Source organism: Mauremys mutica, chromosome 4 (assembly GCF_020497125.1).
Source record: "Mauremys mutica isolate MM-2020 ecotype Southern chromosome 4, ASM2049712v1, whole genome shotgun sequence".
NCBI classification, from domain to species: domain Eukaryota; kingdom Metazoa; phylum Chordata; order Testudines; family Geoemydidae; genus Mauremys; species Mauremys mutica.
Window position 1 is genome coordinate 22435138 of NC_059075.1, and position 13788 is coordinate 22448925.

General features: G+C 42.0%; 1 protein-coding gene across 2 annotated transcripts in view; it reads right to left on the reverse strand.

Annotated features, from left to right (window-relative positions):
• Nucleotides 1-13788, reverse strand: part of LOC123368193 (cytoplasmic dynein 1 heavy chain 1) — a 69459-nt gene that overhangs the window by 9589 nt on the left and 46082 nt on the right. The window contains exons 52-65 of one of the 2 annotated variants that reach the window (XM_045012774.1): nt 12038-12233; nt 10761-10878; nt 9384-9599; nt 7534-7746; nt 7233-7360; nt 6526-6679; nt 5261-5407; nt 5022-5172; nt 4523-4776; nt 4186-4320; nt 3980-4074; nt 3661-3835; nt 1896-1971; nt 156-316 (exon numbers count right to left, since the gene is read on the reverse strand). In XM_045012774.1, coding sequence (XP_044868709.1) covers nt 156-316; nt 1896-1971; nt 3661-3835; nt 3980-4074; nt 4186-4320; nt 4523-4776; nt 5022-5172; nt 5261-5407; nt 6526-6679; nt 7233-7360; nt 7534-7746; nt 9384-9599; nt 10761-10878; nt 12038-12233 — 2219 coding nt within the window. Of the gene's footprint in view, nt 1-155; nt 317-1895; nt 1972-3660; nt 3836-3979; nt 4075-4185; nt 4321-4522; nt 4777-5021; nt 5173-5260; nt 5408-6525; nt 6680-7232; nt 7361-7533; nt 7747-9383; nt 9600-10760; nt 10879-12037; nt 12234-12650; nt 12847-13788 lie in introns of both variants that reach the window. The other variant, XM_045012773.1, reaches the window with a different exon arrangement.

Genomic DNA, 13788 nt, shown 5'->3' on the forward strand with positions numbered 1-13788 from the left:
TCCTAGCAATACTGTTCTCTCAGTGCTGAAGCCTATAATGGACACCAATTAGCTCAAACTGAGGCAGAGCAGTCTGATGTGTCACCACCACCACCAGAGATTTATGCCCTCAATACAATGTCATGTTTTAAAGTATTTTCATTCTTGTTATTTACCTCAGTATTTACAATGTGTGTCAGATCTAATGGCTGCTCCATAATAGACATAAAGGATTCACCAAGGTTTGCTGAAACAAAGGCATGTGCCATGGCCAGCAGACGATCTGGACGGAATGCCTGGATCAAGAGTAAGCGATGAATGGCCTGCCCAATGGGTGCTAAAATGAGAAAAGAAGAGAGTGTGTTACTTGTTCCTGAAGCTTAACAGGTTAACTCAACATTTTGATATTTCCTTCCCAATTCTTGAACTGTGTTAATCAAATAACTGAAGAAAAAAGACTTAGCAAAACAACTACAGCTTTTAAAGACTGAGATACAAGTTGCTAAATGCAGTACTCTAGATTGATTAACAACAATTACCATTATGTGAATTTCAATCTGACAATCAAAACTAATTCTATCCCAAGAAGGTTGTCTTAAACTGGCATATCTATCAATGTGACCATTAGGCTTACACACAGTAGTACTCTTTTGGAGGTTGCAAGCTTTTCAGTGTCTAATACAACAGTACCCTAATTTGATTAGCGCCTTTGGATGCCTCCACAATGAGTTCATACACAGAATCTAAAGCCTATAAAAGTGTTGCCATGAAGTCTCTAGAGATTTCAGCAAAGAAAAATACTTTCCTGCAGCATCTGCAACTAAAGTGTTGCAATACTGTGTAATACACAACATGTGAAGAATGCTAGACTATTAAGGCAAATAACTAAGCTGTTATTTGCAATAGAAATTTTTTAGCTTGATAGTATCCCTTGTTAAGATTTTGTCCAGATCTACTGACTGTTTGAAACCTATACATGCTCCAGTGATAAAAGCACTATGGAAAACTAGTGTAGTTTATCTTATGCAAATTCTGATCCCCTAGCCAAAGAGTTTTACAGCAGCTACTAAAAGTGAGCTTAAAATACTCCCTTTAGAAAAAAAAGTTGGTTAATAACGATTTATAGCAATTAAACAGCTGTCTCAAAGAAAGGCTATTTATAATGAGCCTATTTCAAACAAATCTTGCATGCAAGTGCTGACCCATATGTTCGTACAGATGGGAAAGATTTAGAAAAAGTGAAGCAGTTTTCACCAATCCAGAGCTTTAGTTTCTTTCTAGGCACCTACAAATATCTACACTTAGCATGAATTGTCTTCGTTTCAGTTAATACAGAAGTTGAGGCAGGTGGAAGAGGTAGCAATAGTTCTAGCAGGAGACCAGGCAAAGTCAGGAAACATGTAACAAGAGCCTTTTACACTGTTACAGAGCGCTGAGTTAGACCAGGCTGGCAATGACCAAAAGGCACAGATGCCCATTCAACGGTCTATGTACAGTGGATTGTAGGGTAGTTTGTTCCTGTTGCAGGGCACCACACTGACTACACTGGAACCAATTTTAACAATGTTTTGAAGGGAATACTGAAATTTGGTTCTTACTTACGTTTGCAAGGAAATTGCACTCACATAAAAATTCTGATGCCAAGTAACTGACACCTTTTTGTGGGCAGTCTGAGGGGGATAGCAAGACAATGCCCCCCCGGGCAAAGACCACATGGTAGGGTAGAGTCAGGGACAGGCTGCACAGTCATTACTCAGGCTGCGATTGTTTTGTGGATTGAAGACTTCCATTTTCAATCTATCAGAATTACAGTTTTCATAAGTGCTAAGTTCTAAGACTTCAATTAAGGTCTATTCTAGTCAAGACTTAAATTAGTAGCAAGGCAATTGCCAGGGTAAGAGTGCAACTGAACTTACTTGCAGGTTTTTCTTCAGACCAAATGTATGGCACCGTCTGCTCTGGTGAACTGCTATCCAACCAGATACAGAATTGCTGTATTGAAAGAAATATGAATTATGATGCATTGTACGTGACACTTAGGATTCCATTCCAGCTATAAGATCTTCAGAATAGGGACTTTCTATACCAGAGGTCAGCAACCTTTCAGAAGTGGTGTGCCGAGTCTTCATTTATTCACTCTAATTTAAGGTTTTGCGTGCCAGTAATACATTTTAATGTTTTTAGAAGGTCTTTCTGTAAGTCTGTAATATATAACTAAACTGTTGTTGTATGTAAAAGTAAATAAGGTTTTTAAAGTGTTTAAGAAGCTTCATTTAAAATTAAATTAAAATGCAGATCTCTCTGGACCGATGGCCTGAACCCGGGCAGCGTGAGTGCCACTGAAAATCAGCTTGCGTGCCGCCTTCGGCACCGTGCCATAGGTTGCCTACTCCTGTTCTATACACATATGGATACTGAGCCTACCGTTATAAAGTCTTGATACGGATGGGGGGTGTTTACTGCAGAAAAACCCCAACCAAAACTGAAAACCATCTTCAGTAACATGCAGTATACTGGATAGTTCGCTTAAGTAAAATAAAACCCAATGCTTGAAACAATATATTAGTTTCTACAGAGGGGGCAGTGGTGAGCTGGAGCCGGTTCATGCGAACCAGTTGTTAAATTTACAAGCCGGTTTAGAACCAGTTGTTAAAGGGGTGGGTAATTGGGAGAGGGAGGTTTTTCTGTCATTACACTGTCCTGCAGGACCGTCCTGTCTGAACTCCCAGCTGGGGAGGCTCCCCTGGCCCCTCCCCCGCCTCTCGCAGAACCTCAGTGTGCCATGCCGCCGCGGAAGCGCTCTGGACCACTCCTGGGCAGCTCTGCAGCTCCTGCTGCTTTGAGAGCATGGTAAGGGGGCTGGGCCGGGGCTGAGAGGAGGGGTTGGATAAGGGGCAGGGAGCAGTTGGAGGGGACGGTCAGGTAGGCGTGGTGGTGGAGGATGGGAGTTGGGGCAGTTAGGGGACAGGGAGCAGGGCAAGTTGGGTAGGGGTGGTCAGGGGACAAGGAGCGGGGGGGGTTGATGGGTTGCGGGTTCTGAGGTGGGCAGTCAGGGGCAGGACATGGGGGGGGGGGGGGAGATAGGCTGTTTTGGGAGGCACAGCCTTCCCTATCCAGCCCCCAATACAATTTTGCAACCCCAATGTGCAGGGCCGGCTTTAGGAAGTGCGGGGCCCGATTCGAACAGTTTTGATGGGGCCCCAGCAGGGATGACTAAAAAACCCCCCAAAAATGTGGGGCTTGTACTCACTGGGCAGTGCTGAGTCTTCAGCGGCAGGTCCTTCACTCGCTCCTGGTCTTTGGCAGCACGTCCTTCAGTGCCGCCGAAGACCTGGAGCGAGTGAAGGACCCACCGCTGAAGTACCACTGAAGACCGGTAAGGAACCGATTAAGATTTTGGCAGCTCATCACTGGAGAGGGGGAGACTGATCCACAGGGTTAGGGCACCTAGGTTAGAATCCCTGCTCAAAAAGTCTTCCTGTGTAAACTTGGCAAGCCACTTGGTCTGTGACTCGGTTCCCAATTGTAAAATGGGGACCATACCTCCCTACCTCATAGGAGGTGTTGTGAGGTTAGCTACATTGTGAGGCACTTGTACTATAGCAATGAGGGCCCTGCAAGTACCCAACACAGGTCTAACCTAAATTTAGTGCAATGACAGTGCTTAACCAGGATACTTGCCTCATCAGCTTGAACCTTAGAAACCAGGTCCTTAAACTCAGGAAGGCAGCTCAATCTCATCATAGCTTCTATTTGTTCTGTTGTAAGTCCACTGATCTTTGGGAGAGATGCTGTGCTGAGTACAATTTCTTTTCCTCTTAAGAAATGTTGGAATTCTGCATCATATGTAGGCTCCCTTAAATTAAAAGTAGAGTAGATTTTAGCCAAGTATCTGTCTTCAGCTAAAGTAGTGGTTAACCTTAAGGCACCAAATACAAAGCTTTCACGTGTGTAAATGGGAAAACTGAGACATTCAAAAAGCAAAGATTCAAACTTTTACCCAATTGTGCCTTTCAGTTTAATTCTGGCCAACAGCATAGCAAAGGTTATGTGATCCTGATGTAGCATGCCACGAGCTACTCTATTGAAAGCCACCTATCGAAACAAAATGTAATTGGTTAGTTGTATTATAAACAGCCCTAATCAGATTTCCACAGGACAAGAACCGTTGCTAAGTACAACGTCTATGCAAATTCTATACTGAACCTGGAAGAGGTCTTTTGTGATGATTGAGAGACGCTGGGTATGGTCTGTAATTCCCTTCAAATTTGGGTTCTCATACAAGACATTATGATAGATGTCCAAGAAAAACTGGAGAGAATACTGGTATAAGAAGTGTATCTAAAGAGTGAAAAAAAAAATATATATATATTTAGAACTTATGGCCCTACTGTTTGACAAACACTGAGGTTATTGCAATTCATGATGTACTTATGTAGTTATAACTGGAATTTAAACAGTATGGCATAACTTTGAAAAAACATTCAGAGTAGTGAATATTTCTGGTGAGAAGAAAGGGATTAAATTTGGTTCTTTATCTAACCTGTTTCAGTGACTCCATTGTGAAGTAGATACTACTGCATGCTGTAGAAAGTGGCAGATACTGCTGAGATACAGTCTCCACCTCTTGCATGACAATATCAGTCTCTTCTACTTTTCTGGTGACCTCTGCTGCTTCCTTCTTTAGGTTCTCCAAAGTAGTTATGATTGTGTCATCATCTAAAATACGTCCCTTCACTTCATTGAGAGCTTGTAGCAGAGATTTTTCTAACTGCCGCAAACGCAGTTGGAATTCACCTTAAGTAAAACAAATTGAGATCTGCGATCACATGCATTGCATATAAACCTATACAAACATTATATTCTATACAGTTTGCCATATCTCCTATATGCTTTGAAATAGAATGTTCCAAAATATCACATTCCTCAAATATAAAAAGAATAGCTGTATATTAGTAAGAGAGTGACTGTCAAGTTTATTCTTTTCTAATCCTCTGACTAATTAGGACTCATTTTTATGGTTTGATTTTTCAGAAACATACCTTGAAGTTTAAGGAGGTCAGAACGTTTTTCATCAACATCTGGTCTTTCAGCTTTCAGGACCTCATTCAGACACTGGCTCTGTAAACTACTGCGAGTTACTGTGAAATTGACAAACGTAACACGAGAGCAGAGATCCGGGGGAAATTCAACCTATCAAAATAAATATCAGGATCATTTTGTTGGCTTAATACATGTTGTGCCCTGCTGAAAGCTAAACAAATTTGTAAGCGTTCCTTACTGTTGGATCTCTGGTGGAGAGGAAGATGACAAAGGACGGTGACAAGTCAATATCTTGGTCTCCCAGGGTAATAAGCACTCGACCTCCAGTTCTCCGGACTTCACGATTCAGCACAGGATTCAGAACTGGATCATAGCTCTCCACATCCTAAACAGCAGTACAGTTGTGAGAGTAATCAACAGAACAGTAGCTAAATGGACCTGTGCTGGAACAAGCTTGAATAAAGTTGATCTGGATTACATTTTTCCCCCCTGCTTGGGAAAAGGTCTAGTAGTAATCCACATGAAGATTTGGTCATGTGGGTAACTACTGTTAGTCCAATGTTATTCCCCATACAATAAACTATACACAGTTTAATTTTTAGGATCAAATACTATTCAGACATTTTGGATGATGGATTACATACCTTTGGATTTTGCTGTTTTCATTGTGTAGATATCACATAAGTAGCACCAAGGGGCCCCAATCAGAAGTGATGCTCCCATTGCTACAAATATTGGGCCTAAATCCCGCATCTAACAGCTCACAGTTTAAGAGCACAAGCAATAAGAGGGTGATGGAGACCGACACCTTTGGAAAGTAAATTAATCTGTGCCTCAGTTTTACCTATCTGTGCTATAGGGATAACATATCCCTATTTCTTAAGGTGTTGTGAGGTGCTCGGATACGACAGAAACAGGTGCCATTTCTAGACAGATGTATGCATGTATATAAAAAAGTACATTTGCCTTACTTTTTGTATTTTTTTTTTTTTTAATCAAGCCAACCTGGCTTCTCCCATCTGCTCCAACCCAGATATTTCAACACTATTTACTGCAGACATCCATAGAAGTGAGTTTTAAGATTTAAAAAAAAAAAAAAACAGGAGCATTATAGATCAGTGTAAGGACTGTTCTATGCCGAAGGGATGGGGTGTAAAGAGTCACTGAAGGGGAGTGGATAGTCAAATCACAGGTGAAGCGGAAGGCACATAATAGGTGACAAATTATTTAGTAGCATGGGGCACAGCTGAGAAAGGCCTTTAAATTTGACCTTCATATTGTAGGAGAGGGGGAGCAATGTGGTTAGAACAACAGGTAAGGAAGATGGTCTTTGCTGCATTTAGATCCATTGTCTACACAAGGGCCTTGATTTATTTAATACTGAAAAGCACAATTGCCAAAGTAGCAATAAAACTAAGCCCCAGCAAGTGAAGATTTCAAGTGTACTTCCTGGGAAATGTAACTACAATTTTTTTTTTTTAATTGATGTATCAAGAGACTAACCTGGACTAGTAGAGGGTTACCAAATCTCAATGCACTTTCCAAGTTCTTTCTGAAAGCATCATCCAAAAAGCTAGTACGAGTGATCTTACGGTCCTTGTATTCATTCATAATGAACTCTGTGGCTTGTCCAGAAGGATCAATGATCAGTGGATACCTAAGTTAGTGAAAAAATATTTCCATCATATGACTGATTTAAGGCTTTTGACACAAGCCAGTTAGTCCACTAAGGTTGAGTTAATATTCTAAATCTTTTTTTTTTTTTTTTTGAGAATATGGGCTCACGTAATGGAATATGGAGGATCACGGTCATTGTTTGGAGAAGATAACAGTTTATCTAACTAGATACAACTATCAAAAGGATACTTTTACTGTTTCAAGCGATACAGACTGACTAACAGCTTCAGTTTGAGTTAAGTTGGTATAATAGTGAAGTACACTAAAAATGCAAGTTGTTTTGCTTATAAACACAAGGGAAGGAGATTATTAAGACTTGCATTTAATTTGCTATCACGGATACTATGCAGATATCAGACAGTGCTCAAAATTCTCTCAAGGCATTTATATTCAGGTTGATGATAAAGTTTCAGTCAAGTTTTCCTTTTGATAGGTGTGCGCAAATTCCATTGACTTCAGTGGGAGTTCTGTGCACCGATCCCATTATTAAGTTTAACCCCACACATCCTGTACTTATTGTACTAATGAAGTACCTATTAAACCGCTTAAGCATGATAGCATTTTCTGTGCACAGGTCATCTGCAGGTAGAGAACTTGCTTGCCAGCGAAGACGCTCATCTGCATTGGAAAGGTATTCTGTCCTTGCAATGTCTGTACGGAACTGAAGAGTAAAACGTTATTATTAGTTGGCCAGAGAGCCCAAAGTTTGATCAAATTAGATCTTTATCTTTTGTGAACACCTTGTGATTTCCCCTTTATGAAGCAGTAATTCATTACAATCAATGTTAACACCTCTGGTAGTCATGACATAAGTAACTGTGGATCAATCTTTACCTGGATATTTGCTTGCTGCAAGTGATGGGACCATGTAGTGAACAAGTTCTGTCGCATTTGCTGGTCAAAGTAACCAGCATAAGCAATAAAAGCTCCTGAAAGCAAACAGTCTCCTGCAATAGTGGACATCTGATTCTTGAAGGTTTCACTTGTCTTCTCCCATCTTTCACGTTCAGCAGACAGACTCTTCAAGAGAGCTGTGCTACGGTTTACCTAGAAATTAAGGAACGGTCAATATAATATATTATACATCTTTATTCAAAATGAAGGCTCCCATAATTACCGCATTTGCAACCAATACGGACAGACAAGTTTGCCCAACACAGCAGATTCTGGACCCAAATTTTCAGAATTACGTATATTTAGAAAATAATTATGAGTGCATGCACAACTCTGGAAGTTTGGTTGTTGGTATTCTTGGGCTGTGAATTTTACGGTTCTGGTAGTGGAAAGGGCTAGAGGGTTGCAAGCATTTTGGAGAATAGGATTGGAATTCAAAACGACCCTGACAAATTGGAGAATTGATCTGAAATCAACAAGTGAAATTCAGGAAGGGGAAAAAAAAATCAAATGCAAAATAACTACAGAACAAGGAATAACTGGCTAGGATCTAGCTGGCTAGGCTGAAGAGGCTCTGGGGATTATAGTGGATCACAAATTGAGTGTGAGTGAACAATGTGATGCAGCTGCAAAAAGGGCTAATATTCTGGAACATATTAACAGGAGTGTTGTAAGTAAGACGCAGAAGGTACTGGTCCCAATCTATACAGCAATCAGGGCTCAGCTGGATTACTGTGTCCAGTTCTGGATACTACACTTTAGGAAAGATGTGGACAGGTTGGAGAGTTTCCAGAGAAGGACAACAAAAATGATTAAATGTTTAGAAAACCTGACCTATGAGAAAAGGTTAAAAAAATGAGCATGTTTAGTCTTGAGAAAAAAAGACAACCACCATGAAATTCTTCAAATATGTTAATGGCTGTTCTAAAGAGGACTGATCAATTATTCTCCATGTCCATTTAAGGTAGGGTGAGAAGTAAGGGGCTTAATCTGCAGCAAGGGAAATATAGATTAGATATGAGGAAAAACCCTCTAACTAAAGGGAGTAGTTAAGCACTGGAACAGGCTTCCAAGGGAGGTTGTGGAATTCTCATCATTGGACGTTTTAAAAAGTGGATTGGACACACACTTGTCCAGAATGCACTAGGTTTATTTTACCCTGCTGCAGCACAGAGGGCTGGACTTGAGCTCCCTTTCAGCCCTACATTTCTATGATTCCATCAGTGCAGCTCAAGGAGCCAAAAAAATAAGAAGACATTTGTATGGATCATTTGACCTGACTTCACTAGTCTTGTCTGAAGAGAACTTTAATATAGCAGTTACCCTGCAAGATATTTTTAAAATAGTTGTGATTATTTAATGCTTATAACAATTCCTCTGAAAACACATTTGAGACTTACAGAATTGATCATTCTAGTGGGTGAATTTTGTGCTTGTGACAGAGGACTGGCTTTGCTTCACCTATGCTAGCTTTCCTTGGTTTTGAGTAACATCCCAGACACTAGCCTAGTCCTGATCAGACAGATTGACAATTTAATTGGGTGGCCAGCATGAGGCAGTGACTGGAAGAGTAATCCTCACTCTGGTCTGTTTTACAAAGAGCTTTGCAGACCATTGATAGAAGTCCAAAGGATGAAACATATTGAAAAGCAAACTTGTGTAGAGAGGCCATTAAAGCATTCTGTGTTAGAAAGGTGTACAGAATGTTTGAAAGCCACTACTCCTACCCCCTGAAACATCAAAGAAAAAAGTCACTAAAATGGACAAAATGGTACTTTAAGTATTCTCACTTTTGCTTCAACTGCAGCCAGGTCCGCCTTAATTGCTTGAGCCTCTGAAATCAGCACTGCATATTCTTCCTTGTAGCGAGCAATACTGGCCTCAAGATCACGAATCATCTGTTCCACCTCATTAGCTTTCTGTTGATTGTCTTTGGCATCATCCTCCAGTTTCTGTAGTTCATTGCGGAGGGGTTCTACTCGTTTCAACATATCAGCATAATTCAGCTGTGAAACATGTGAACAGTCAGTTCTAGATACTTTCTAGAATGGAACTTACCACGTGACTTGGGACCATGCAAGTCAGCAAGTATAATTTTGTATGGATTGAGGGCACCCCTCAGGATTTTAGGTATTCGGGCTTTCATTTTAAAATGTTTAAGTTTCTAGTCCTCTACTTAAACTGATTCACTATTCTGAGTCTGCAGGTGGCCTGAAACAGCCAAGAGGTGTCAACTGCACTATTCATCTCACTGAAGACAGACAGAAGTTCTTTGGGACGCCTCCAGATTTCGATCAAATTTCAAATTCAATCGTGCAGTGCAGAGACAATTGCCCATGATGCCAGAGCTCTCTTAGGGAGCGTAGGATGAAGGCAGGGGAGACACTGCAATAAGTCTGAAAGGCTAGAAGAGGGAAGCTTATCCTATGGGCTAAGTACCAAATTAGTGTATCCTTTTCCTTGCACACTGGGATTAGCCTGCCCCTGCCCCCACTGAAGGAGCCCTCCTGTTTTCCCATAATGGCACTCTATTCAAGCTTCTAAAATCCCACCTGTAAACCCTTGGACAAAGCCCACACCCAAAAATACCCAGCCCTATCCAAAGCCAAAGTTGGTTAAGATGCCATCTGTGCTTGCCATTGACATTACTTCAGAGCTAGATGCCCTCCCCTCAGAAAGACATGATCATACTGCTCTACAACATTTCCCACCCTTGTCAGGTCGGGGAAACGAGATCAAACCAGGCAACAAAAACTGGTCTGTGTGAACACAAAACTGGCTACAGCGCAAAAAGACCAGCCATTAGTCACTATTATGAAAACAGATATTTTCAACTACCTTTTGGAAAAGTAAATAGTAGGGTTGCAGTCATTACATACAAGTTCTTATGAAATGTACTGCAGAATCCTGTTAATCATAGAATTAACTGAGTATTCAAGAACATTCAGCACCTTACTCTACACATTCACTTGAGAGCAATTTCTGGTTTTTACCTCTACAATAGCAAGCTAGACAAGATGCCACAGATCTTCGAGTGATGGAAGTCCATCTATTCTGAGTCCTTGCATATTTACAGCACCGTAGAACTAGTACTTATCACTAGGTGTTTGATTTCCCACATAAGACTGAAGCATTCTACATTGGCGCATCTACTGCAGATGAGTTACCTGTGCAATTGCCCATTTTACCATGGGACCACACGCTAAGGATGCTCGGTTTACGATTTCATAATTGTAACTTGGATTTGACATGTAATTCTTCTTCATCTTTTCCCGGATGGAATCACTGCAAAAGAAGAGTTATGTTTACATTGACATATTCAACACTTGCGCACATGCTGTGTCAGAGTTATGAGAGGAAGTTGCCCCTTTACTACAGTACAGTAACTCCTCACTTAACGTCCTCCCGCTTAACGTTGTTTCGAAGTTACGTCACTGTTCCATTAGGGAGCATACTTGTTTAAAGTTGTGCAATGCTCCCTTATAACATTGTTTGGCTGACTTTACAAGGGAGCATGGCACAAGTTCCTCTTCTCCGCCTTCTCCCACTCCCTTCCTTCCTCCCTCCCAGCACTTCCCCCGCCACCAAACGCTTAGGACTTTCTGGGATGGAGGGGGCGGGGAAGCTGCCCCCCTTCCCCCCCGTCAGGCAGGGCCACCCAGAACGCAGGGGCTGCAGGGCGGGCCCTGGCCTGCAGCTCTAAAGCCCCTTTTGAAATGCGGCCATGCGAGCACAGGCCGGAGGACTCAGGAGGCGCAGGGGCAGCCAGCAGCTGGAGAGAAGCGGCGCTTTCCCCTTCAAAGCTGGCCGGAGAGAAGTGGCGCTTTGAAGGGGAAAGCGCCGCTTCTCTCGGGCCGCTGGCTGCCCCTGCTCCTCCTGAGTCCTCCGGCCCGTGCTCGCAGGGTCGCATTCCGAAAGGGGCTTTAGAGCTGCAGGCCAGGGCCCTGCAGCCCCTAAATTCTGGGTGGCCCTGCCTGACCCGGGGGGGTGGGGGGGAGAAGAGGAGAAGAAACAATGCTCCCAAAATCGCAGCCATGTCGGTGATGCTGTGATGCGCAGAGCCACCTGCATATCCCCTGCACCAAAGGAGCTGCCCCAGCTAGAGTGCTCTGCACCTCCTGCCTGCCCCAGCCCTCAGCCTCCTCCCGCACCCCCACCCTGGGAACCCTCCTGCACCCTAACTCCTTTTCCCAGATCTCACACCCCACCCAGAGCCCCAGGGGTAAGCCGGGGCCACCTCCCCACCACAGTACAGTGCTGTACAGTATATAATGCCTTTTGTCTGCCCACAAAAGATTTCCTCGGAACCTAACCCCCTGCATTTACATTAAATCTTATGGGAAAACTGGATTAGTTTAACATTGTTTCACTTAAAGTTGCATTTTTCAGGAACCTAACTACAACGTTAAGTGAGGAGTTACTGTAGATAAACTAAAACCAATACCTTAGATCTTGAGTATTAAAGTTGACAATGCTGCTGATGAAATTATCTCTGAGAATAACTGGTCTGATCTTTTTCCAGTCATTTGTCTCCTCACCCAACAAGAGACAGATTGATTCTAAAGCCAGTTTTACTGCAGCGGGAGGGTTGCCCATTGCTCTTATTTCAACAAGATGTTGCTTCCTTATAGAGCTCACAGCTATTAAAGGGATGAAAAAAGTATTCAGCATGCAACAATCAGGGATTTAAGGCTACTGCTGGGAAATAATGAAAGAAATTTAAGTTCAATTACTGGGAATAGTCTATACCCCAGTGCTCTGATGGCAGTAGGTGCTACTCAGACTATACTTTAAAATTTATTTTAAGAGCAAAATTTAGCTCTGAGATGCACATCTTCTCCCTGATCATCTTCATGAATAGATGACAGAGTTTGTTATTTTGTTCTCCGCATAAAAGGCGGAGATTCTGCACACATGAGGTGAATTCTGCTTTTTGGGAGGTAGAAACCAAACCCTAACATCACCAGTTGTGACTACTAGTAAGATTTCTATTGTGAAAATCTTGTGAACAATTTCTTTCTATTCCCAGCAGTAGCTCGGTACCTGCAGTTATTCACCTGATCTCCTCAGCAGAAAAGTTTACAATAGTTGGAATGAAGTTTTCCCTCATAATGATGGAACGTATCTGTTTCCAGTCAGTTGTACTTTCACCCAATAGCAGACAGATGGACTCTAGTGCTAGCTTCACTGCTGCAGGTGGGTTGGCCATAGAACGGACCTCTACCAGATGCTGCTTCTTTATTGATTTTACAGCTAATCACAGTGGTCAAGCCAGATGGAGCAGGGAAAAAAGGAAGAGTATTGATTGGGGGAGAAAAAGGAAGAAAAGACAGCAAAATAGTAAGACAGGAATTAAATCTTCATTGATATTGTTGAGAGATTTTTAAGCTTCAGGTCATATCTAAAACGAATTAAACCTCTCTTGTAAAAACCAAATGCTTTCCACATTTTGAAAACTCTCCACCAGTATTCTCACGTGAGAGAGCAAGCTGAACTCTCAGAAGCTTCCGAGCACTACTACAAGAGCAAGAATTTGCACCTGGCAGCTATGTTGAATCCACAAGTTAAGGAGCCTAAAAACAAGGCGATGCCTCTACAACAAGTGACTGTATACCTAGGCAAATAGGGAGTTACAAGTCCTTCCTCCTCTTATGCAACCCACTGATAAGCCATTCTAACTAACTCTGGAGTAAATAAGTTGTAGGTAGTATTTCTATTCACGATACTTATGTAGCATTTATTAAATCACTAATTCCATGAACTGGACACTGCTATCTCTTAAGAGGCAGCACCAGCAAAACAGAACACATTAGGGACTTGTCTAGAAAACCGTGAGAAACAAGCTGGGGTGCAAGTGCACAGCAAGCTAGCGTGCTGTAGTAGACTATGTGGACCATATTACTGCACACCAGAAATTTCCTAGTGTTTGTTGACCTACTCCTGTTTCAGGAGTTCCTATTCTAATATGCCCTGATATACTGAAAGACAGTAAGTAAATCTAGCAAAGCTTGGCAAAAAACAGTGAACCATTAAGATAGTTTATTGCTCAAAGTTTAATAAAAATATTGCTTAGAATGCAAGTCTATGGTAGCAATAATGGGAAGTTTGGAAGCTCAGTAGTGCTAGTGAACTATTTTAGTCCTACGGCTTCCACACTAAAGATTAAGATACTGCTGATAAAGGGATGGACCCAAA